The 23,948-nt window shown below is 50.7% G+C and overlaps 1 protein-coding gene across 4 annotated transcripts in view; it reads right to left on the reverse strand.

Moving 5' to 3' along the window:
* UBE2L3 (ubiquitin conjugating enzyme E2 L3) overlaps positions 1 to 17,970 on the reverse strand; it is a 52,368-nt gene extending 34,398 nt beyond the window's left edge. Inside the window, exons 1-3 of one of the 4 annotated variants that reach the window (XM_073223578.1) lie at positions 17,880 to 17,904; positions 16,953 to 17,063; positions 3,366 to 3,461 (exon numbers count right to left, since the gene is read on the reverse strand). In XM_073223578.1, coding sequence (XP_073079679.1) covers positions 3,366 to 3,461; positions 16,953 to 17,018 — 162 coding nt within the window. In that variant the 5' untranslated portion in view covers positions 17,019 to 17,063; positions 17,880 to 17,904. Of the gene's footprint in view, positions 1 to 3,365; positions 3,462 to 16,952; positions 17,070 to 17,879 lie in introns of those variants that run through there. The other 3 variants (XM_073223577.1, XM_036993260.2, XM_036993261.2) reach the window with 3 other exon arrangements.
* Between the last annotated feature and the right edge of the window lie 5,978 nt (positions 17,971 to 23,948).

A 23,948-nucleotide genomic window follows, 5' to 3' on the forward strand; every position in this document is an offset into this window, starting at 1 on the left:
TTTCTGTACGTTTGTTCATAAGCTCTCTGTTACATACCTCCATTTTCCCAGAGAGGCCCACAAAGGCTATAAGAAGAGTGAGGCTAAGCCCTCACACAGGTGCACTTACTAAACTTTTACAACAGCCAGAGAGGCAAGTATTCCTTTTAGAAGTGAGGATATTGGGACAAACTGTGTGACCTACTGAAGATCACCAAGCCAGTCCAGGGCAGGGTTGGAGGTCCAGCCCTAGCCAGATGGACCCCACAGTCTGGGCACTGAAGTGCCTGTCGTTCAGATTCCCCTTTAAGATCACCCAGCAAACTTCCATGACAGCCAAGGACATGTGCAGGCACTTCTGTGCAGGGCCCAAAGGAACATAAACTGGCACAACCTTTTTGGAAAATAATTTGACTATAGGCTTATAGATGGTCCCTTCCTTATATAATATAACCCTCATCCTGACAGACAGTATACTATATTGTAAAATTAGAACCTAAATAAACAAAAATGCACACTAAAATTTCCACATAAAGATGTTCAGATAAATTGTTTTGAAAATGGAAAAGTATCAACAATCTCAATAGCCCAAATTAAAGGAATGATTAAATAAGTGATCATATAAATATTATGGGATGTTGTTTAGTTATTAAAAGTTTCAAGAAAATAACTGAATGATGAAATGTGCAATAATTGTGAAATTATCAAATGGTCCATTAAAAATTGCACATAAAAAAAGGATGGGAGAAATATTAACAGTTAAAAATGAACATGTTCACTGGGTGAGAAGCTTCAAGAAGGCATGCCAGCTACATGCCCCTACCTCCTGAAGGGCAGGTGCCTGAAAATTTACTTCATGAGATTATGGGATTATTTTCTTCCCTAGATGGCATATCTGAATTTCAAATGAGAAGATTTGTGTTTTTAGGAATAAATCTTAACTGCTGCAGTAACAATGAGGCACCCTGAGGAAGCACCACTCCAGGCTCACGGCCCCCTCCCCTCTCTGGGGTTCGTGCGTGTGTCCCCTTTCTGAACTACTGCTAAGGTGCATTTATCAAGCAGGCTTGGAGGACTAGCATCCTGTCGCAGACATGCTCTGGGCTGCAATGCCTTTCTCAGCCTGGCCCTGCTTTCACCTCAGCGGGGTGGACCCACGTGAGTTTGGGGAGAAGAGTCCCCATGAGACGAGGTCTGGGGTACTACAAGGGGCTGTGGAGGGGCCAGTCGCCAAGAACTCCTTAAGTGCTTCCCTGAAATCCCTGAAATGCTCTTCACACCAACCAGGAGCCCCGGGCAGGGACTACAGCAAGGATGTGAGAGAGGAATGGGAGGGGGCAGCGTGGGCAGGGTCGAGAGCAGCCCTTGCCATGGCCTGCTTTCTCTGTCTCCAGCTTCCCCCATGAAAGCAAGGCTGGGGCCTGAACCCTCCCCAGAGCCTCGACCCAAGCATACGGGGATTCTACAAAAGCCAGCCTCCACCTTGGGCTCAGGAGACCTTAGGAGACCAGAGAGAACAGGCTCTGCCAACATGGCACCAGAGGGAGGCCTTCGTGTGTGCTCCGGGGCAGAGCCTGCCTGACAGCCACCCACCCTTATAGTCGGCCTGCAGTCTCTTGGGCCACTAGGCTCACGGGATAGACTACCCAAGCCTGACCACTTAGAACCATTCTATTCATTCTTATCATTTCTCAAAAGATCCAGTAATTAACTCTTCAGTTATTTTATCAGGATAAAACAATCTCAATTAGCAAGGGCACAGGTGGTCAGATGTTTCTGATCACCCTTCTGCTCAGCACCTAAAAGGTCACTATGGCAGGCAAGGCCTGGGGTCACCAGCTAACACCTCCCAGTCAGGGGCTTCTCCACCATTCACACCCTAGGCTCAGAGCCCACCATCTCCAAGCCTGGAGAAACCTCAAGGACTCCTCATAACAGACTGGACGCTCCGAGATTTAAAGTCTTTGAGTCTGCACTGCAACACCATGAAGGTATCTTTCTTTAGTTACCCAAAAGATTAGGAAAAGAAAGTACAAATCCCGTATCTGCTGTTCAGGTTCCAGGCACTGTAACAGAAGGCATGACCTATAACGAGCATCAAGAAGAGAACGCCTACGGCAAGCACACTCCAGGCTCTGCTTCGGCAAAGCAGCCCGTCTGCCCAGAAGGAAAGAGTTTATATAACAGCGTGGGGCAGGGGCAGGGGCAGCACAGAGCAAGCGCCTGGGGCTCAAATGGTGAAAGTGGAGATGGAAAAAGAAGGTGGGTGGAGGCAGAAGAACAGGAAGGACGGGGATTACTTACTCCAAAGCCTCCGCTGTGAGCTGGGGAGACTGAGCAAAGCCACCTTGTGAACAGTGTGGCTCTCTCTGGGACTCAGGCCGGAAGAGGCAGAGGGGGAACTCTGTCAACACAGCAGAGATGCTGGAAGCAGCAGGGTCCCCGAGAAACAAACAGGACGAGAGGAAGGCGACAGACTAAACAAGGTCCCTGTGTAAGGGGACAGAGACAGCAAGACAGAAGCGAGTGGCACACTGGCCACAGAAGTAGGGCAGGGACCCTGTGCGCGCTTCAGAGGCTCCGGAGGAAGTAGGGCCCATGACTCCAGGGGTACCAAGCCAGAGGTGTGAGGGCTGGGGGGAGCCCATGTGCTTTAGGAGGGCAGAGATGAGCATCGCCAACTGGAGTTAGCATAGGACACATCTCTGGGGGGAGATGAAAGGACAGAGAAAGAGCAGAGCAGACCTCAGTCCAGAGGGCGGTGAGGCTCAGGACGGCCATTACCAGGAGGAAGCCCAAGCCTACCTGGACACAGGAGTCTGCAGATGGGGGACCTGGAGCTATCGGGGGCAGACACTGGAGGAAGAATCCCCAGAAAAGGTAGCGGGGTGAGGGGAACAGGTGAGCCATTAAGCAGAGGGATTTGAGATCAAGAGGAGGCCTATATTGGAGGGGGGCAGGAATAAAGCCTGGAACACACGTGTCCAGAGGGTCAGACACAGACGCAAAACCAGGCAGGAAAGCAAAGAGACGGTCTAGATAGGAACAGCCACCCTAAGAGAGGTCAGAGCAGGCAGCCCTGTCTGAACGAGTGAGGCGGAGAGAAGCCAGGAGACGGAGCAGACACACACTGCTCTCCAGGCTGGCCACACACTGGAAAGCTCCGGACCTCCAGACTGTTTCAAAACCAGGGCAAAGATGATTCTCCTGAGGAACCCGGGGCTACAGTCCCCACCGTAGTGCCCTAGACTGACAGCCTGCCTCTGCATCTGCTGCCCGCCTAACCTCAGGGGCCAGAGCCTACTTGGGGCGGAGAGAGAAGCCCAGCAGCACACACAGCACCTTAGAGAACAGTCTGATGAGAAGCCGAAGTGTTCAATACTCACAGGAACAATAAGCCCTTGCCAAGTCAATAAATTAGCTTCATCAACCTGGATGTTACGGAAGTTTTTCATTCCACATTTGCGGATTTCTTCAAGCTCCTGTTGATTAACAAAGCATAAAGGGGTGTCAAATAGGGGAAAGCACCACATATTCAGATCCCTCCTGACTCCCTCACATTAAACCAAGTGCCGACACCGCTGACGACAGAATTTCAGAGTGCGGACTAGATGGCCCTGGTCTGGTCAAGAGGCCCAGAGCTCAACCCGTGTCCCAGACCAAGAAAAGCCCCCACCTTGGTGAACCCACAGACGGCAGCGGGGTAAGTGTCCTCCTTGGGCTGTTCACCATGCCCGTTTAAACCCCCTCAGCCCCCTGCGCAGGGCAGCCTCACAGCAAGGGTACAAGGAAGGTGCTACAGGCCTGGCTTCTTCCAACCACGGTTCAGTAAGCTATGTGCAGACACCGAGCACATCAAAAGACAAATGAAAGTGCGGACCAGGAGCAGAAGTTCCCAGGACCGGGAGAGGCAGCCGGGACACAGTGGCGCTCCCTGGCAGGCGACAGGCCCTGTGCTGTGTGACTTCAGAAGGCGCCCCCTCAGCAGCACAGTGAGGAGAACTATCCCGGCCAGGATTAGGGGGTGGCGGGGAACAGGGGACTTTCACCGGACCTCGGTCTCCTCAGCAGCAAGAGAGGGGCAGTAGGCCCCCGAGTCACAGACAATGAAAGGGAAACCACGCAGCAAGTAACAGAATATGAGGGGTTGTCACTATACAGTCAACTCAGCCAACTGCATTTCACCCAGAAAGCCCGGCCACCACGGCTACTCCAGGGCCCTGCCTGAGGGGTCTCCTGTCTGGAACTGCCTGCTACTTCTCTTTCACCTGTGCCAGCCTGACATTTCCCACTGCTTCCCAACAACTCAGGTGAATGTCCAACAGCATTAATGACCCAAGCCACCAAGGTGAGCCCACGACTTTCATCCCCAACAGTCCTCCATTCTCAGACACCTGGAAGGAGGGGGCCCCCTAGGTGTCCCAGCCTGGCCTCTCAACCACAGCCCAACAGCCTCCTCCACGTCTCCTGGGTGCCTTCTCCTCTGCCACCTCAGAGCACCGGCCAGCTGAGCTGCCCCCTCTGCTGGTCAGGCAGGACAGCCTCCTCTCTGGCCTGCTTCCTTCTCGTACAGCCCATGTACTCCTGTAGAAACGGGGGGCCCCAGATCATGTGGTGCTGCAGCTCACAATGACACAGAAGCTCTGAATCAGCCCCCACATCAAGCCCAAAAGATCCTCTGTACCCCGTATTCCCAACACACAGCCACCAGCTTATAGGGCACTGGGGAAACAATTCCCAAGGAAGTGGAAACACTCCAGTGTGCCTGGCACAGAGCAGACTGGGGACGGCACACCAGAAGAGGCTGCTGGGACACACTGAAGCGTCCTGGCAGGTGACAGGCCCAAGGCTCTTCCCACCCACAAGGGTGCTGCCTGTTGGCCCTTACTGCCCAGCATAGTCATCTGGGCCTCGGCCCCGGCCCCAGAAATTCTGGTCCAGCAAGTGCAGGGCGGAGTCTGAAATGGGGATCTTTAAGAAGCTGCACAGTGGGGAGAGCCACTGCCACTGAGAGAGGAGCCCATTTCTAAGCAATGCTCAGCATCCGTGAGGAAGATGCCAGTGATAATGGCTGTGACCCCTGCAGTGGGGGAAGAAAGGGCCCAGTTCCTCTTCCTGAGCCGTCGGGAGGGAACGCATGGCAGCTTGGAGACCATTCAACCTGCTGAGTGCCATCTAGCCCTCCTGTTAATGCCCAGGACGCCCCAGTAACACCCCTCTGAGGACTGTGAAGCCCAGGCAGGTTCAGGAAGGGGAAGCAGCAGTCTCACGCCTCCAGCACACTCTGGCCCACTCTCCAGACAGAGGCCAAGCTCCACAAGGGCAGGGGCCTGGCAACCTTGTAGCTCATGGTCATGCTCAAACACCTGGTTAATCATCAAGTTAGTGAACAGATGGGAAGCTGGGGCATGCCGAGGGGGAAAACAGTTCTGGAACGGAAAGGGCTCTCTATGTATTTTGACTTTCTGATCCTTGGTGCAAGACTAGAGTTAGGGTTCTGGGATAAGGACAGAAGATAGCATGTCCTTTAAGGGCTGAGTCCTACCAAATCACCAAAAATGTTTGAACCAAATACAGACAGGAAGAAAAATTCCAGATAGAACTTTGACATTCGACAACCAAAAAAGAAACAACAGAGAAGAGTACATCCAATATTCATGGAAGCAAGTAAATTTTAAAATAATCTGTAAATATGCTTTATGGCTTCAGAAATCCACATACTAACAACAGTCATGGTAATAAAAGTATCTGTAATAAACAAGAAAGTAAATTTCAAAAGAATTACACAAACATGGCAACATGGGACTCAACTGTAAAGTGGCAGTGAAAACCTGCATCTTGCTCAAGAAAAGGGGAGAAATGAGTGGGCACTTATGGGCAGGGGTGCAGAGAGGGCACCCATGGGTGCTCTGCTATCAGAGGCGTGAACCAAGAGAAAGGTTGTTCCATGGGAGAAGGATGCCACGTACCCCCTGGGCAGAGAAGACACTGAAGTCCGAAGAGCTGGGAGGTCAGGGAATCCAAAGCTCAGTTATCAGTTAATTGGGTAAGAGATGAACTCTCTACTTAGTTGCTGTCAAGTTAAGCTCACCAAAGACGGAAGAGAACCTCCTTTGCATAACTCTTAACCAACAAGGAAGAACTGATTATAAGGCAGAAGTGAGAGAAACCAAGAAAAACAACCAAGCAAGAGAACCCTGTCACCTCCAGGGAATGCTGGGCAGCCCCTAGGAGAACATTTCTCAGCAGGGTGGCGCCGGCATCCGGCATCCAGGCAGGACTCTGCACTGTGAACACCCTGAGCCCTGCCCACTAGATGCCAGGCATCATGACACCACCTGACCCTGATTTCCCGACATCCTCTAGAGCCCCAGCTGCTGAAAACCACCAGTACTATCTGGGGTCAGAATGCTGAAAGTTCTGCATTGCACAAGACAGTCTGCAGACAAGAACTATTCAGCCCCAAATCCCAATCACACCTCCACTGAGAACAACCTGAAGATGGATTCAAGTCACTCTGAGAAAAGACAAGCTCATATGAAGGTCTGAGACTCCAAAAGGCAGGATGAGTCAAGGACTGATAGACCCTGATGCAAAACTGCACCCCTGTAACTGACAACGATCCTGAGAATAAAGAACAGGGTAAGGAATTTAAAGAAGCCAATGTAAAGTCAGAGCTCAAGTGGAAAAGAGCATTACAAATGACAGAAGAAAGGCCCTGACAAACAGAAACTGAGAGCAGCCCAGCTCTCGATGAACAGACAGGAAGATCAAAGCCAACGACGGCAGGCGCTTACAGAACATGCCTCACACAAAGTTTAGTTTCGGTTCTGCTAGAGTGAGGAGTCCCAGGCCAGCTGCGCCGTGCTGCTGGCGCAGTACTGACAAACCAAGAGGAGAGAGGGGAAGCAGAACCGGGCCACTTGCTCGTTCCCCGTCAGGCAGGCGGCGAGGGGGAAGGAAAGCAATGCCTCTTAAATGCAGTAGAAGCCCAGAGGTGGAGCTCAGCGCATTGCGGGAACTGAAAGAACCCGGCAGGCTGTCCAGCTCTTCGAACGGGAAAATACCCATTGCCCAAACTGCAGCCCAGAAAGTATGGTGCCCACACCAGGCCAGAGCGGGGCGTGTGCCAGAAACGGACCACTGCTGGCAGGGGCAGGAGGCTGGCCCTGGCCTAGCAGGCACGCACCGCTCCAAGACCTGCACAGAAGCCCTGACTCAACCCTGGGAGAGCGCACATTTGCATGCAGGGAGCACTCTGGCACACAATTCGGATGTGTACACCTGAGTTTGGGCAAAGTATTTAACAAAATCTTTTATTTTCTTCCTTGGAGATCTACAATGCGGCCTCGAAATCAACTTCAAAATCTTCCTGGATAATCTTCATGCACGGCCTGAATGAGAACCCTTGTAACTAGCTGGTGGCTATGGTCCTCTAAGAAATCTAGGAGATAAAGAGGCACAAATTTCCAATTATAAAATAAATTAGTCATGGAGATAAAAGTACAGCACAGGGAATATAGTCAATAATACTGTAATATTATTGTATGAAAGATGGTAACTACACTTATCATGGTGAGAATTTAGTAATGCATATAGTTGTTCAATCACTGTTATATACATCTGAAACCCATATAATGCTGTATATCAGCTATATACTTCAATTAAAAAAGAAAAGAAAAAAGAAATCCAGACATACATACAGAGGAAAAATCAGCTGTGCAAGTCGGGGCCGCTTCAGATGGCAAACTGATGTTATGGACAGCAAGTCTCAAGGTAGGGAATGTGTGTATGGTTTAAAAAGGTACATGCAGTATTATCCTGTAGTGGCGTATTTGTTAAATGGAAAAGGGCACATTATACCCCTAAAGGAACCACAGAAAGCAAAGGTGACTGCCATCATCTGGGCTGCGGAGGCTGGGTTAGAACGGTGGAGAGACACCGCTCTAGGAAGCTGAAGGCCAGAGGTGGACAGGCTCCACAGGCAACGAGAGGTCACGGCCTCATGGGAGAGAGGCTGAGAAGGGCCTTGGAGGCTGAGGAGGAAGCAAACCTCTGGAGGGAACAGGTCTACCTGGTCGGGAAACGTATAGAGACGCAGAAGGACGAAATCACCAGGTGTGTGAGGGAAGCAGTGGAGGAAGTGTTCCCTAATGTTGGGGGCCTCTCAATCAGAGTGTGCGCCCAAAGCCCCTGGAGAGCTGTTCAACACCCACACAGGAGAGGCGGCGGTAGAAAGGGAGGGGAGGGCAAGGTGAGAGAAAGCCTGACTGGTGCCCAGGCCCCACCCATGGACAGCTGAATCAGCATCTCCAGAGTGCCCGGGACCCCCGGTGACAGTGAGCTGCACCCCTACCTAAGAACCACCACGCTCATTCAACCTAATCTTTCAGCCCAGAAGATACTGAGGCCCTAATTTGATGTCATTTCCACTGCTAGAAATAAGCTCCTAAAAGAGCTAACACCTCCCACAGAGCCAGACACACAGAAGCAATGTAAGGAATTCCTCTTACTGCAACAAGTCTGTGGTTAACAGAAACCCAAAAACTGTTCTGAGTTTTTTTGTTTTTTTTTTGGGTGAATGCTCACTGTAATTTATACTGCATATTTTACTCTTCTCTGTTAAAATTCCTATAAGCAATAAAATCAGGATATTCTAATTCCCAACCATTCTCTTTAACGTTTCTTTTGTGTATTATACATAAAAACAGTATTTTGATTGGGCATGTGTCAACAGCTATCAAATCAACAGAGGACTAGAAAGAGCAGAGGCCTCTGGGTCAGACAAGCCTGGGTTCAAACCACGGCCCCACCCCTCACACCACCAGACGAAATGGCAGGAAACCTACCTCACAGGGCTCTACTGAGAATTACAAGAAACTTTTTACAGTTTAACACTTAGAACCCCTAGTATGTATTCAATTAACATTATTTCATTCCCTTCTGTAATTGTATCATCACGTTTCTTAAAATCCAACACAGCGTCAGGGCACCAACAGAGTCTGCATTCTGTATAACAGGACACAGACGTAATATGGCATTGACAGCCTATGACCAGATCTCACAGGGTCTTAAATTAGAAATGAATAAGTTTATGATTGTTAGCACATTTCAGAAATGACCTCATCAATTATACCTCAAGAAAAAGAAACGTAAAGCAGGGGGGCCTGCTAACAGCATATCTCCTCTGGAGGGCATCAGCTTAGCATGTCCTCACATTCAAAATCCCAAAAAAAAAAAAAACAGAAATGAAGAGATGCTAGGGAAGATGCATGCTTCTGACGTAAGACACATGCACCAAAGAGCAGTCCGTGACAAGCAGGGCCAAGACTCTAAGAGGGAGAAGCAGCAGGTGGTCGTGACAACACTCTGCAGTGTTAAAAATGAACATAGCACATATGATATGACTGGAAGGAAGCTCACAACACCTGAGATAGGCAAGTCGGGCATATCAGCAACATTTTACGTAAGATAAAGCTGAGGCTGAGAGAGGCCCAAGTCACAGACCTGGTACAGGGCAGGGCCAGGACTAGCGCCAGGGCCTGAACTGCTCTTTGGTGAACACCTCACCACACAAAGCAGGCAGGTAGGGTGGAAGGCTTCCACTGGAACTGGGCAGTGCAGGGGCTCCTATTTCCTGAGCAGGATCCAGGGAGGCTTAGTTTACTCCGGAATAGCCTTCACAGCTAATCATTAAGTGTTCACGTTGTGCAAGGAACATTTCTGGGCTCCTCCTGTCCAAGCAAAATGAAACCTGGGAGATGGAGCCGGATGTCTGAGGGAAAATTACACAAACCTGCCTCAAGTCTAAGAACCAAATTGCTCTCAAACGCCAGCCACACAACTGGTAGGACTTTAATAACTTTAAAAGAAAGAGCTACTCCCTGCTTTTGTGTGACTAGTATAGTGACTAATTTTGACAGAAATGTATTTTCCAAGTTTGCATAATACAACCAGTGGCAATGATACCAAATCACGACTTTGGCATAATTCAGTATACTGTAAACCTAAATATAAGGCTTCAGAGTAGAGGAATGCAATTCTCTTATTTCAATTAATACTCAGCAAAGGGGGTGGGAACAACCCCAACACATCAGCCATTCTACGGCTCAGCAGTTTGCACGCTATCTTACACTTAGTTATCATCAAGACTAGTACATCTTGGTACATAAACAAAATGGAATATTATTCAGCAATAAAAAGAAAAGAAATCCTCCCATTTGCAACAACATGGATGGATCTAGAGGGTATTATGCTCAGAGAAATAATCCAGGCAGAGAGAGACAAATATCAAATGATTTCACTCATTTGTGGGGTATAAAAATAAAACAGAAGGAACAAAATAGCAGTAGACTCATAGACACTGAAAAGGGACTCATGGTTACCAAGGGGAAGGATTGGGGAACAGGGGGAGGGGGAAGGGAATTAAGGGACACAATAATTCACAGTCACAATATAGGTAGGTCATGGGGACAGCACTACAGCATGGAGAACACAATTAATGATTCTGTAACATCTTAATATGTTGATGGACAGTGACCGCACTGGAGGGGGTGAGGACTTGATAATAATATGGGTAAATGTTGAATCACTGTGTGGTGTATTTGAAACCAACATAAGAATGTATATCAATGATACTTTAATTTTTTAAAAAACTAGTACATCTAACTGTCATCAGAACTCTGTGAAGTAGCTTCATTATCCTACTGGAGAAATCAGGACACTAAGGCTCTAGGTGACGACACAAACGAGGCGATGGCAGATCTGAACTCAGGTCCCTGTTACTTGACCACAGCACGCTGCTCCAGGGAGATCTGCCACTTGTCAAGAGGTCATTCTAAGAGGACATGGCTTAAGAAAACACTCAACACAGGCTCAAAGAGATGCACAGACCACACACCTCCAAGCAAGCGTGGCCCAGGCCCCGCCTAAGCAGGGTCTCCTGCCAGCTCCTCGGCCAGCTTCTGGCCACCGGCCTCACTCCTGGAAAATGTTTCTGCTTCCATCTGATCATGGCTGTGCCTCACATTCTTCACCTATATCACACACTCCAGAGCTGCCCCAGGACGAGTGAGCAGAGTGGCAACTGCGTGTGTAAAACCCGTGGCAGATCCTTCTGCAAGGTCAGAGTTCTTGAGAGGAACACTGGTGTAAGGCAGACATTTACAAGCCAACTCAGAAAGGGTTCAGAGGCTGTTCAACTTGAGTTACCCCGCTGCCCAACCTCTGACAGTCAGGCAGCGTCCCCACTCAGAACCAGAGAGCACACAGCCACGAGCACTGGGCTTGACCTTACTGACTGCTTTGGTTGCCAATGTGCCTGCTGGGCTAGGGGTTGTCCAAACAGTATTCCGCCCCTCCACTGAACTATGCCAGTAAGATGTGGAAGCAAAATATGACAGGATAATGAAGTGCAACAAACTATAATCAACACAGACCTGGAACTGTCAAAAACAGAACAAGGCCCAAACAACCACTAAGCTGAAGTGAATTCCCCTGTTCTGCACCCCGCCCCTCCTGAAAACCCACAGCAGCCTTGTGAAAAGCAGGAGCAAGACCCTCAGGGCAGGCGATGCGAGCAGAGAGTGGGCCACCCAGGCCGTGGGCAGTGCCCTCTAAGTCTCAGGCTCCTGCCTGTCAAGGGAGCCCCTTGCAGCTCTGAAATTCTAGAGACTGCAGCAAAGGCCAGGAGACATGGAACAGCCACCATAAGCAACAGTTCTTAACTTTCTGCTTCGAAGCTGAAAGAGAAGACAAAAAGCAACAGTATTATTTCTGGGATGCAACGACTGGTTCTCAAGTTTCCTTCACACCCCACCTCCCCAGTCCCAGGCCAGCCCCTTTAGGGGCCCTTCCACACAAAGCACCTGGGTTCATCTCTGGACACAGTGCCTGTCACTGTCCTCACTGCAGGACCATCCAGGACAGGAAGAGAAAATACACAGGGAGAGAGTATGACACTCTGGGAAAACAAATTTTGAATTCAAGACCTTTTCAATTTTGTTGAGAAAAGTGAACATTTTTAAACAAACACACATTCCCGCAGCCATCTCAATTAACTTCTCACTACCGGTAAGGATCAGGTTTCTTCAGGAGAGTGCCACAAGAGGAGAGGCTCTGCTGGGGTGGGGGTCACATTCAGGCAGGCCCGCCCCTACCTGGCCCCGACCCACCTTTCCAGCACTTTCTCCTCTCACTCCTCCGACCCCTTCCCTCCCACCAGGCTGTTCTCACTGCCCTGGAACATCCTGCTCACTCCCAATACAAATGCCAGTATCTATTTTCTCAATACCTAGCTTCTCACACTTAGTATATGCCAAGCACTCTTCTAAGCACTGGATATCAATATTAACACATTTAACCTTCACACACAGATGAAGTAACTAATGCAGAGAGAGGTTAGGTAACTTGCCCAGGTTCCCTCAGCCAAGCTGTGGCAGCCTCAGGACTCAGACTCTAAAACCTGAGCTCTTAAGGACCACACTATTCTCCCTCTCAATAGCTGTGTCCTCAGTTAATGGCCCTCTCCTCTCCTTTTTACTGGGGACAGAGTTTGGCTTATCTATGCCGTCAAGAACAGACAGGATGAGGCGGCCAGAGGAGCCCTGCAAGCAGAAGTCCTCACAAGCGAGTGGCCTGCTGCCTCACCTGGACGCTGCAGCTGAGAACACACGTGACCCCAAAAATTGAAAACATAGCATCTCTCTGCCACCTGTCTTTAAGCCCATCAGCATGAGTTTCCATGATGACCTTTCATGAGAGGCAACTCTTCCAGAAGTTGGCCAGAAAACTTAGCCCCACCAGGGTGGAGGGAAGGAGGGCTCGTAGCTCTGGAGGCTTGTAGTGCTGGACATGCCAACCTTAGACAAAACCAAGCCAGTTCCTTAGTGCTTCTGGGAAGCACTTCAGGGGCTGGCCTAACTAAAACCCAAGGAGAGGAGAGCACAAGGTCAGAAGCATGCAGCCATACTGGGGGGTAGGCAGGCCGTCACTGGGGTTCCTCAGGGCACCTCTCATAGCCACTGCCCACACTCATTCCGAGGGATAAAAGCTACTCCACCTCACTGGCTGCTGAGTCCTTTAACCACTCATTCTGGAGGGGCCAGCCCAAGTCCCACCTCCTTCCCAATGTCAGAAGGCCTATCCCTCCGCTGTACCCCATCGTTAAGCCGGCCTACACGCAGCATGCAGTGGACAGCCCAGGGTTTATTTGTTCTAGGCAGGTGCGTGCCATTTTTCTCCCTCACTGAGCAACTCAAGTGCAGAACCCAGAGGTGACCCTTGAGCTGAGTCTTACAGGACAAGTAGTTAGGTGCAGAGAAGGAAGAGGGACACCCATCAAGAGACCCAGGGTGTGCAAAGCATGCTGTGTTTAGGGGATTCCCTAGGCAAGTGGGGCGAGAGAAGCCTGGCAAGACCAGATCTTGAAGGAACATGCTAAGGAACGTTCATTTTTTAAATTATTTTTACATACAATGAGGTCCATACAATAAAATGCACAAACCTTAATGTACAGCCTGATGAATTTTGACATGATGTGCATTTTAAAATAACACAGTCCTGACCTACTGAATTTGATTCCAATCTCTGAGAGCTGAAACTGGGCACGTGCACTTCTCTTCAACGCCCTGCTGGCTGGGAATTGTGTGGAATTAAGTAATAAGGAAACCAATGGGGAATCCAATGCAGGTGTTCTGCCACCACTGGGGATGGAGAAAAGACAGGCAGAGAACAGAGGTGAAGGAGTGGTTCAGCAGAATCTGGCAGGTGGTGAGATGTGGGAGGAAGGGGCGAGGCAGGCCTCCTAGGTTCTTCCTTGGGTGACTGAATAGACAAGACAAGAGAAACACAGGGCAAAGAATGACCTTAGACTCAGCCACCACTCAGAGGAAAACTCATGGTGGCTCGATACAAAGTTTGGGCCCCCAAGGATGTCTTCCTGTGTCTCTAGGCTTTAACTCCTAACTATTACAGCAGAGAAATCTCTTGAAGAGCCATACTTTTCCATGGGATGAGAATATTTTCTAGTGACTTGGTACAATAAAGCACTAAATCAACAGCCTACTAACAAGAGTTGTATTAGAGTTGTAACAATATCAGAAAAGGTCCAAACACCCTGAGACAAGTGTTTTGTTCTAATATATACTTTAGGAAGAGGTTCCACATGTTGCAATAACTGAGTATACCTTCCTTCCCAGGACCTGTCCCAACTATCTTTTAGTAGAGAAACATTCACAAAGAATATCATTAAAGGAGGCTGAAAATACCCCAACATACTGGAATTTTCTATTTAGGATAAAAAATGCAATGCTTTTCTCAATTCCCCAAAACTCAGCAGATTCAGAACATTTATGCTGGTATAACATAACTTGTAAAATTCCCCTCAACTGACACACACACACACCTACCAGACACATTCACTGCTCTCTTGTGTTAATTAGCCAGCCTGAGAGAACCTAAACCCCTGCTCAAAAGCAAACTAGTTCACTGCTTAGTACAATGAATTCCAAGGAATGAACTCTTATTTAGTGACCCCTCTTACGCATTCACATGTGATTATGGACCAAGAGAAAGCACACCAATAAGGTGTTCTGACTGAACATTATTCAAACAGCATTAAAAGGTTGCTACAAATCTCAATTCCTTATCTCAGTGGTTGCCCTAGTACTAATAAAATGTCACTCCTCCCTTCAACCCACCAATTTCCCCACTGAGAAAAGTCCTGTGGAAAGATACTCAGCTGGAGAGGCCTTAGAGAAGATGTCCAGAATTGAGAGGCTGAAAAATTACCAGACTGCAATCAGTTTCCCTTAGCAGCAACTACAGGTTTCACTTTTGTAGCTATTTCCCTTCCAGACTGAAGCAATGGTTACAATCTGTTGTTGTCATCAATGCTGAACTAGCTGCTTGCTAATTTAAAATGTACTTAATCTTTTATTAACATTGTTTCTAAAAAGGCTAATCGTTTTGGCAAATGCTTTTTAAATTAAAGACTTTATCATATTCACTTTGCCTAAAATGACTTCTCAGCCTGAAATGATGCAAATCACTGTTCTTTTAATAATGTATTTAACACTGCAGACAGTGTTAAGTAAATATCTGCAGACAGTCCATTGTTACAAAGCAATCTTCGATTCTCAAGTGTCCTGGAAAATAATTTTTGAGGATATCTCAAATTTTTAAAGATGTAATTCATTTGATTATTCAACATGTTTACTTTTCACCATCAAAAATCCCTTCTATTATTTCCACCCCATATATTGATCAACCTGCATCAATAATCTTTTTTTTAACCAACCACGCTTAAACACTGGCTCTCAGAGCCAATGATCAGCATCACATGGCCAGCATTTCCCCTACTGAACTGAATTTCCATCCACAACTCAAGAAATGACATCCTCCCCCAGCTCCTTACTCCAGGGATGCCCCAGTGCATCTTTGGAGTAAGAAAGGAGGCAGTTCAGTGACAAGGGGCAGAGAACATGGGATTTGAAGCCAGGGATATTTACCATCTCATCTCTCCCCAACCCAGACTGCTACTCCACCTTAAGTAACACTCAACCTATCTAAGCCTCACCATTTCCTCCATTGTAAAATACAGATAACAATACACCAACTTTAAGTGTTCTTGAAAAGAACTAATGTAAATGGACTAGCACTTAATAAGTACTCAGTTAATGTTATATTATTTCTAAGCTCCAATTTTTTGGAGACACAAAAATAATTCAAAAGCCAAAGTAACTCCTCTCTCAGACCCATGGACCCTAGGAATCCCAAACTGGATCAACTGGGCTGGCCTAGGGGATACCAGGATGAACTAGGTCAAGATCCCTGCCCTTGAGGAACTCAACCCAGTAGGAAAGACAAGTCTAACACAAATCAGATAGTGACAAGAGCTCAAAGAGAAACATAAAGCAAGTGCTGTGGTCACACAAAGGAGGGAACAACTCATCCTGAAGGGGAATGGGGACGGCTCACAGACTAGGTGCATTCGAGTTGAGCCCAGAACCTCCCCGGAAGGGAGGAAAGGCAAGAAGGCAGCCTTTCTCAGGTAGAGCACGCAGCACGTGCAGAGCACGTGTGGTCTCCACCTAGCAAACGGGTATGAGCAGGGGGCTTTGGAGTCAGACAGAACTGAGTTCGATCACGGCTCATTCTCCCCAGCTAGGAAAACTGGGGCAAACCATGAATCTCTCTGCATTTCATTTTCTCATCCACAAAATGGGAATAATAGTGTCTACATAGCAGGTAGGATAAAACATGATCACGAATGTGAAGGACAGAGCTGCACAAAAAGGTTTTTAAAAAAAATAGCAAGGGTAGTGGGGAACCCAAAGGCAGAAGAAGGTGAGACTGAACAGATTACTTTCAACCAGCCTAAGGAGGGTCTGCATGCCAAGTAAGAAATCAGGATTAACTGCCGAGGACAATAAGATCACAGAGGTTTTCAAAAGGAGTGTTAAGCATTAACTTGCTTTGGGAAAAAAATTACTCTGCTGTCCATGATAGGGAGTCAGAAACGGACAAGCATGGATTCAAGTCATTGCATTACGATTAGGAAGGAAGACCAGCACTCAAACCTTTCTACAGTACAATCCACAAGGCTTAATGGATGACTGCATTTGGGGAGTAAAGTAGGGAAATATGTAAACAAGAGTCCTCTCCTCTGGATGCTGGGTGAATGAAAGGTGGTATCAAAGACGGAATATATGATGAGAAGCCTGGAGTCCACTGACTTTTCTTTTGTGCCCACTTTCAACCCAGTTTTATGAAGTTAAATGTCGTCTGGAGCCCTTAGTGAACAAAACAAAGGAAACTTCCCAGGGAGGGAAGGCCCAGAGGCTGACTCCAAGTTCAACGTCTAGTTCTCCCAAACACTGCTCTGCCCAGGAGGAACACCAGCTCTTTTATCTCCGGTCAGGAAACCAGCTCCTGGGCCTTTTTTATTTCCGGCCCGGTGCCTTCTCACAAACCTTGGCGAGGTTCGACTCCTGAGAACGCCGGCAAACACTCGCGAACGAACTAAGCCAGCATAGCATCTCTGTTCCTCATCAAAGGAGCCACTTAGCAAGAAGGCACCTTCGCTGCATTGAAGATACAAAGTACCAGGTTATTTTTATAAACTTTAGCTGGCTTTCATTCCGACGACGGAAACCAACCCCCGCCCCCCTAAAATTGGCACTTTGGTTCAGCAGGGAAAAGGGATCGGGGTGCCTCTCAGCGGTGGGCAGGAGAGGAGGCGAAGAACCGCGGCGCGAGCGGGGCCGACCCCACGCCTCCCCGAAGTGACCACCAGCCGGCTGGGGGCTCTGCAGGCACAAGGCGGCGGTTCGCGAGAGCCGGCGCGGTTTCAAACGACCCACCAACAAACTGGTCTAACTTTTGTGACCTGGCCTCCTCCTTCCTTTCCCAGCCCGAGCCTCCCAGGCTTCTGGCCTCCCGGCCTCCCGGGCTGCAGCCCGGCCGGGACGGGCTACGGGCCGGCGCGCTGCGGCCCAGGGCGGGGCGGCTCCGCGGCGCGGGCTCCCGGCCGGGACTCCGGAGCTCCGGCCTTCCCCGGGGGCCCCGCTGGGGGCCTCCCGGCCAAGCCCCCACTCCGACACCGCTCCGGGTCCGGGAGGCGGGGAGCCGGCTGGGCTCCGGGCGCAGGGCGGCGTGGGCTCTCGCGGCCGAGCGGAGGGGCCAGCGGCGGCTCCCAGCGCGGCCTGGCGCTCCCGCCCAGGCTGCGGCCTAGGCGGCCCCGTTAGCTCCCTCAGTCCGCGCTCATTCCGGGCAGCACGGCGGGGCCACGCGGCGAGCGAGGCCGGGCGACGGCGCCCGGAGGAGCCCCAGCCCGCCGCGGGGGCCCCGGGCCCGGGACGCCGCCCCCCACCCGGCCGGCGCCGGAGAATGGCTTTTACCTTCATCAGCCTCCTGCTGGCCGCCATCTTGGATCTGGTGCTGCTACTTTCCCAGAATGCATCGCGGCCGGCCGAGTGGCCGGAGCCCCCGCACTTCCTGCAGCGAGCGGGGCGGGGTGCTCCCAGGCGTGCAAAGCGCCTACTGTGTGCAGGCCACAGTGCGAGAGAGGCTTGTGTGACCGCAGGTGATCGGGACAGGCAGAGAACTGCTTTTGACGGTGGCCAATCTAATGGCAATTACAAACAGTGCCTGACACATAGTAGGCACAATAAATATCGGTTGCATGACATCATTGAATAACATTATTTCAGGCACCGCCAAATGCTGTGAAGAAATGAAAACTGAGGGATGGGAAAGTGACTGTGGAGACCTACTTCCACTGGGAGGTCAGAGAAGCCTCATTGAGGAAATAGTATAAATAATAATAGCTAACCCTGGTTACCGTTAACAGCCCCCTTTCACAGGAAACAGAAGCAGAGGGAAGGCTGATTATTTGCCCATGGCCGTGTAGCCAGCCAGGAGCAGAGCTGAACTTGCTGTTCCAGGTTAGGCTGCCCTGCAGAGCCAATGCTGGAACTTGAAGGATGGGAAGGAGCAGCTGGAAGGCTTGGAGGAGAATGTCTCAAGCAGAGGAAACAGAACTGGGAAGACCATGAATTTGTCTGGGTAGCCAGAACAAAAGAAGGCTTAGAGGGAGTGAGGGAGACAGGTGGTGAAAGACCATTCAGGGCTTTGTAGCAATGCTAAGGGTTTGACTTCCATGTTCTGTGAGAAGCCTTTGAGGGATGCAAGTAGAAGTCACGTGGGCAGATGGCACGTGTTTAAGGAACGTTCTCTGATTGGAGAATGGAGAATGGAGGTCCTGGCATAAGAGCGGGAGTAGGGGCCATTTGGAAGCTTATTGAAGCCATTCAAAAACAGAGGTGATGGTGGTTTGGACCTTGGGTAGCAATGTGGGCAAAAAGAAGGCTACAGCATCAGAACAGTTTTAGTCCTTGTGAAGGAGTTTTCTTCATTCTAAGAGCAATGTGTGCTTCCCATGGGAGAAGAGAAGAGCACTGGATGTTATATAGCCTGGAATATGGCTGGCCTTCCGTACAGTGTCCTGGAAGACCAGGCTTGACACAAGGAGACAGGCAGCAAGAACTAGATGACAAGCCTCATGCAGTAGTCAAGGCCCTGTCTCCCTTGTATCTCCCCGCTCTCACCCCGCCCAGGGCCAGCACACAGTGGGTGCTCAACTAACATTGAGGGATTCCACTAGCTAGCTCCCTAGAGGCACAGGGGGCTTGGAGCCTGGTGTGGGGACAGACCCCATGGTCCTATTGTGTGCACTGGGCCTGACACTTAGTAGGCCCAGCTTTATTGGGAACTGCTTCCCACCATGGAACACCAGAGAGGGAAAGGGAGCCCTGCCAGGTTCCAAGCCAGCTGAGGAAGCACACTGCATACTCTTGGCCTTGATATTCTAAACTGGGATTAGAGGGCGGGATCAGAAGAGGACAAGTGCCCAGAACTCGCCTTTTCCAGGGCATCTTCCTGTGTCATCACCATTCCCTGTAGGATGGCTCCCTTGCACCCACTTTGCAGGTGGGAAAGCAAGGCTCTAAGCAGCAGAGAGGTTCATTGTTAACAAGCACACAGGAAATGTACCCAGTCCCAGTGGAAAAGATGCCTGGTCTTGGGGTCCTTTCCTAATTTAAAACCATCATCACTCCCCATGGAAGGCCCGACTCCTGTTCATGCCAGGTCCCCTCCATTCAGCCAACCGAGTTTATTCAGATCTGGCTTCTTGTGCCATCTGCCCAAGCCTGCCATCAAAAGTGGCGTCTCCCTCCTGTTCCTCCTCCTGGACTCCAGGCCCTTCTGCTGGGACTCACCAGAGGCTGCTCCTTCCTCCAGTTCGCACAAGATCCTGGGTGCTCACCCACTAGGTTCAGAGACAGAGACAGAAAGGCGGCACCTGCACTTACGGAGCTCGCAGCATCCTGGGAAGACACCAAGGAAAACCACAGAGAGTAGCGATGATTTGGTGAGGTGTGGGGTCTCAGAGGAGGGACTTGACAGAGGCCACGTGAGGGGCTGGGGGCCGCAAGAGCTCTGCAGCAGGTGAGAGAACAAAACACATGGAGAGGAAAAGAAAGCGCGTCTGCTAAGGCAGGGAATCAGCAATGGGCATTCACATTCCATACACCTGCCTGGCACTGGGCACGACATTTACACCCACCACCAAGTTCACTGGCACCACACAGCAGTGCTAAGATGTTCTGTTTCACAGATGAGAGATCTGAGGCCCAAAGAGAAGCACTTGCCCTGCATCACCCAGCTAGGAAGCAGGGCTCCAGGAGTTAGACTGTGATGTGGTCCATGCTGGTGAGGCTCTGCCTAGACCTCCCTCCGCTGGCCCAAAGCTTCATGCACCCCATCTCTCCCTTCCCGTGACCAGGGATCCAGCCATCTCACCCCCTGCCCCTCCTCAAGCTGCTCCCTGTGCCTGTGAGGCTTTGTCATCCCCGCTCCAACACCTCCTTCTCCCTCTGGCAGGTGCTAGTCATTCCTAAGAACTCAAGGACCACGCTTGCTCAGGTGACTTAACAGCCTGTTGTGTGCTGGCGTCCCACAGGCAAATGACAAGCAAGCCATTGACTGATTCCCTCAACTGCCCTCTGAGGTTGGATGTTATCAGGCCCATTTACAGAAGAAGTAACTAAAGCTCAAGGACTCAATCAATTTTTTCTCAGCCACCTGGTTGGTCAGAAGAGCAAGCCCAAGTCTGCCCTTGGGCTGGTCTGGGAGACTCAGCTGGCCGACAGGACTCCTTTCTGCCCTTCTTCCTTCCTTCCCACCCTCCCTCCTTCCTTCAGCCAACTCCACTGGGGGCTCGCCATGCTTAGTGAATAGAGAAATTCATGCAGTGCCTGGCCTCCACCCTGCCTGCCCGGATTGGATGCTCAACAAACATTTGATGAAGGACTGTTAGTGACCAGAGCAATGACCAAATGACTTGACGAATAGTATTGTTACTGGTGTCATGAGAAGATGGGCCAGGCTTCATGCTGCAGGCTGCCGAGGAAGGAGGGCAGTTGGAACAGGCCTGGAGGAGAGAGAATTGGGGACAGCAGAAGGTGGATGATAGGTCTGTCCCGGCAACAGTGGGCAGCTGGAAACCGCGATGCTGCCAACAGCAGCAGGAGCCCCAGGAGCCTGCAGTCAGCTGCCTGAAGGCATGGGGATTAAATTTACACTCAGGCTGCCAGACCCAGTGGGCTGAGCTATACTGGCACCAGTTCACAGTCCAGACTTGGGTCACACAGGCCTGGGCACAAGTCCCTGTATGACCCTGGGTAGTTTCCTCATCTGGAGAGGACAGTGCCAGCCTCCCCAGCTGCGGTGAGGTCTCAGGGCCAAGCCTGTAAAGAGCAGATGGCAGTGAGTTGGCCACCCACAGAAGCACATGCCTGAGGTGCTAGGCCAGGGCTTCCAGAGTGAGAGGCCAGCCCAGCAGGCCAGGAGGCCCCAGCCAGAGAGCTGGAAGCTGGCACATGTTGCTCCTCCAGAAGAGCACGGACAGGCCAGCACAGGCTGCAGAGCCCAGGAAATGGAGGGGTAGAACAACACAGTTCCTCCCCAGGTTCCCAGCCCCATCTGAGAAGGGGCAGGGCTAGGGGTGCCAGGCCCCCCAAACCTGGAGGAAGGACATCTGTTTGGGATCCTGCTGAGCCACTCTTCCTCTCTGAGCTTCAATTTCTCCTCAGGCAAGTGAGAACCATGACAGAATTGCCAAGAATCAATGGCAGAAGGGGTACGGGCCTACCCCAGGTGGGGTGGACATGGGAGAAGGCCAGTGCAGGCAGCCAGACATCTTAGGTCCTGCTGCCTGAAACCCAGTCTCAGCTCTGGGCGGTGGTGCGCCCTCTCCCAACTTGCCCCTTGGGGGAAGTCCACTCTGGGGCTCTTCTCCCCATCAGCACCACGCCCCATACTCTCAGTGCCCACCCAAGCCCAGAATTCACTCCCTTTCTTTGCCATATTTGTGTTTAACCTCTGCATCCTCATTTCAACCGTCAACTCCATGAGGACAGAAGCTACATGTGGCCTGTCTGCCTGTCTTCTTCAGTCATATATTTATTGAGTATCTACCAGGGGTCATGCACTGTTCTAGACTCTGAGGACACATCAGAAAAATGACAGAAAATACATTGACCCCAAAATAAGGGCAGTGAGGTGGAAAGCTGCAGCTCGGGGGGTCAGGGAGCTCTCAGGATGGAGCCCACGCCCCTCACCAAGGCTAGGCAAGCACCATAAAGCTCGTGGCTTTGGTGGCACAACTGAAACAGAACCAGACTAGACTGGCGGAGGAGGGATGTGAGCCAGACTGCCCAGAATCCCAGACCCCATGACCACGCAGCCCAGAGCTCACAGACTGGCACCATGGGGAGACGCATGATGGCTGGCATACAGGGATGGTGGCCCGGGGCGAACCAGGATGTGAGGGGACATGTGCCTTCTCTTGAGGTCAGTGGAATCAGAGTGTCAGGCTGTTGTGGGGGTGGGGGTGGGGGAGTGTTTGTGTGTGCACATAATAGATAAGAGTGTCCCTCACCCTGAGGTTTTCAAACTTGTTTCTAGCAGCATACCTCTTTATTAAACCTAAGTTCTCCTTAGAACCTGATAAATGACACTCATTTAATAAATGACTATTGAAGCAGTTAGGGGCAGTGTCTCTGCTTCATTTACTGACACATCCCACCACCACCCTTAGCAGTCCTACAGTATTTCCCAGGAACCCTGGACCTCTAAGGAACCCAGTTTGAAAACCACCCATGGAATCCATCTCCTTCATAACATAGGCAAGACCAAGGAATGCAGCGACATGGCGAGCTAATGACAGTCTCTGCTCTCCCTAAGCTCAGAGTCCAGGGGGGATGACAGGCAGGTCACTGTACAGCATGGTAAGTGGGGAGATGGCAGAAGCCTGGCACTGCAGAAGCCCTGGTTTGCTCATCCACTCAACCACATTCCAGAAGGCTTCTGACATGACAAGGGTGGTGGCAGCATAGGCGGCTGCTGGTTGGTGACTGTGGGGTCCCCAGAGATTCACCCCAGGATCCCTCTCCTTGGCAGCAGCCCGCCCTCCTGACTGTTGAAAGGCCTACTGAAGGCTGTAGCAGGGCATCCAGACTGCGGAGCCCCACCCACTGCCCTCAAGTGACAGTCCAGCTCTGCCACATGTGCCCTGGCAAGCCATCTGCTCCCAGCAAGCCTCAGGTCCTTCTCTGTCAAACAGCGGTAGGATTCCATGAAGATGCCCTCCCTGTGGCTGGCAAGTCCAGTGACCCAGGACCAGGCCATCCCTGTGTCTCACCTATCTGCCTGCATATCCACCTTACCTCTCAAAGAGAACATCTGCAGCTACAATTAGGCTGGGTTAAGTGAGCGCCTGTCTGTCTGTCTGCTGCACACCAGGAGCAACCCAGGAAGGGCAACCACAAAAGAGAAGCTGTGCCAGGGAGGGGAAATTCACTCAGAAGAGTTCTGTGATGGTTCATGGTTAGACAGCCACCCTCAGAGCTGCAGAGCCTGAGCTGTGAGAGAACCCAGGAGCTGCCCAGGCCAGGCCAACACCATAGATTGAGAGGCAAAGGGGTTTCTAATATGACCACAGCATTAAGGCCTGGATGCAAATGACCAGGTACCAGATGCCACTCACATCTTTCAGGAGCCACTTGGTGCAGAGGCAGAGAGGGCGGAGCAGAGCCTCATTTAAGCAGGGTTCTTGAGCTCCCAAGCCACACAGGTGGCCAGGCTGAGAGAGACCATGAGTGTGTGTGTATGTGTGTTGCACAGCTCAGGACCTGATCAACATCTTTGCTGAGGTTTGACCCTCCCTCCTGGCCCAGCATGAGGCCTTTGCCCAAGGTCCTAATGGGCAGCCCAGAGCTTGGGAGTCCAGCCCCAGCCACCAGGTGGCACCTGAGCATAATGGGTAGGCAAGCCAGGGAGCCAGGTAAGATCAGGCAGGGCCTTTTATGTCCTTCCATCCTGCTGGGCCCTGGGTCTCTATCCCT

The sequence above is a fragment of the Manis javanica genome, chromosome 15, assembly GCF_040802235.1.
Source record: "Manis javanica isolate MJ-LG chromosome 15, MJ_LKY, whole genome shotgun sequence".
Taxonomy (NCBI): domain Eukaryota; kingdom Metazoa; phylum Chordata; class Mammalia; order Pholidota; family Manidae; genus Manis; species Manis javanica.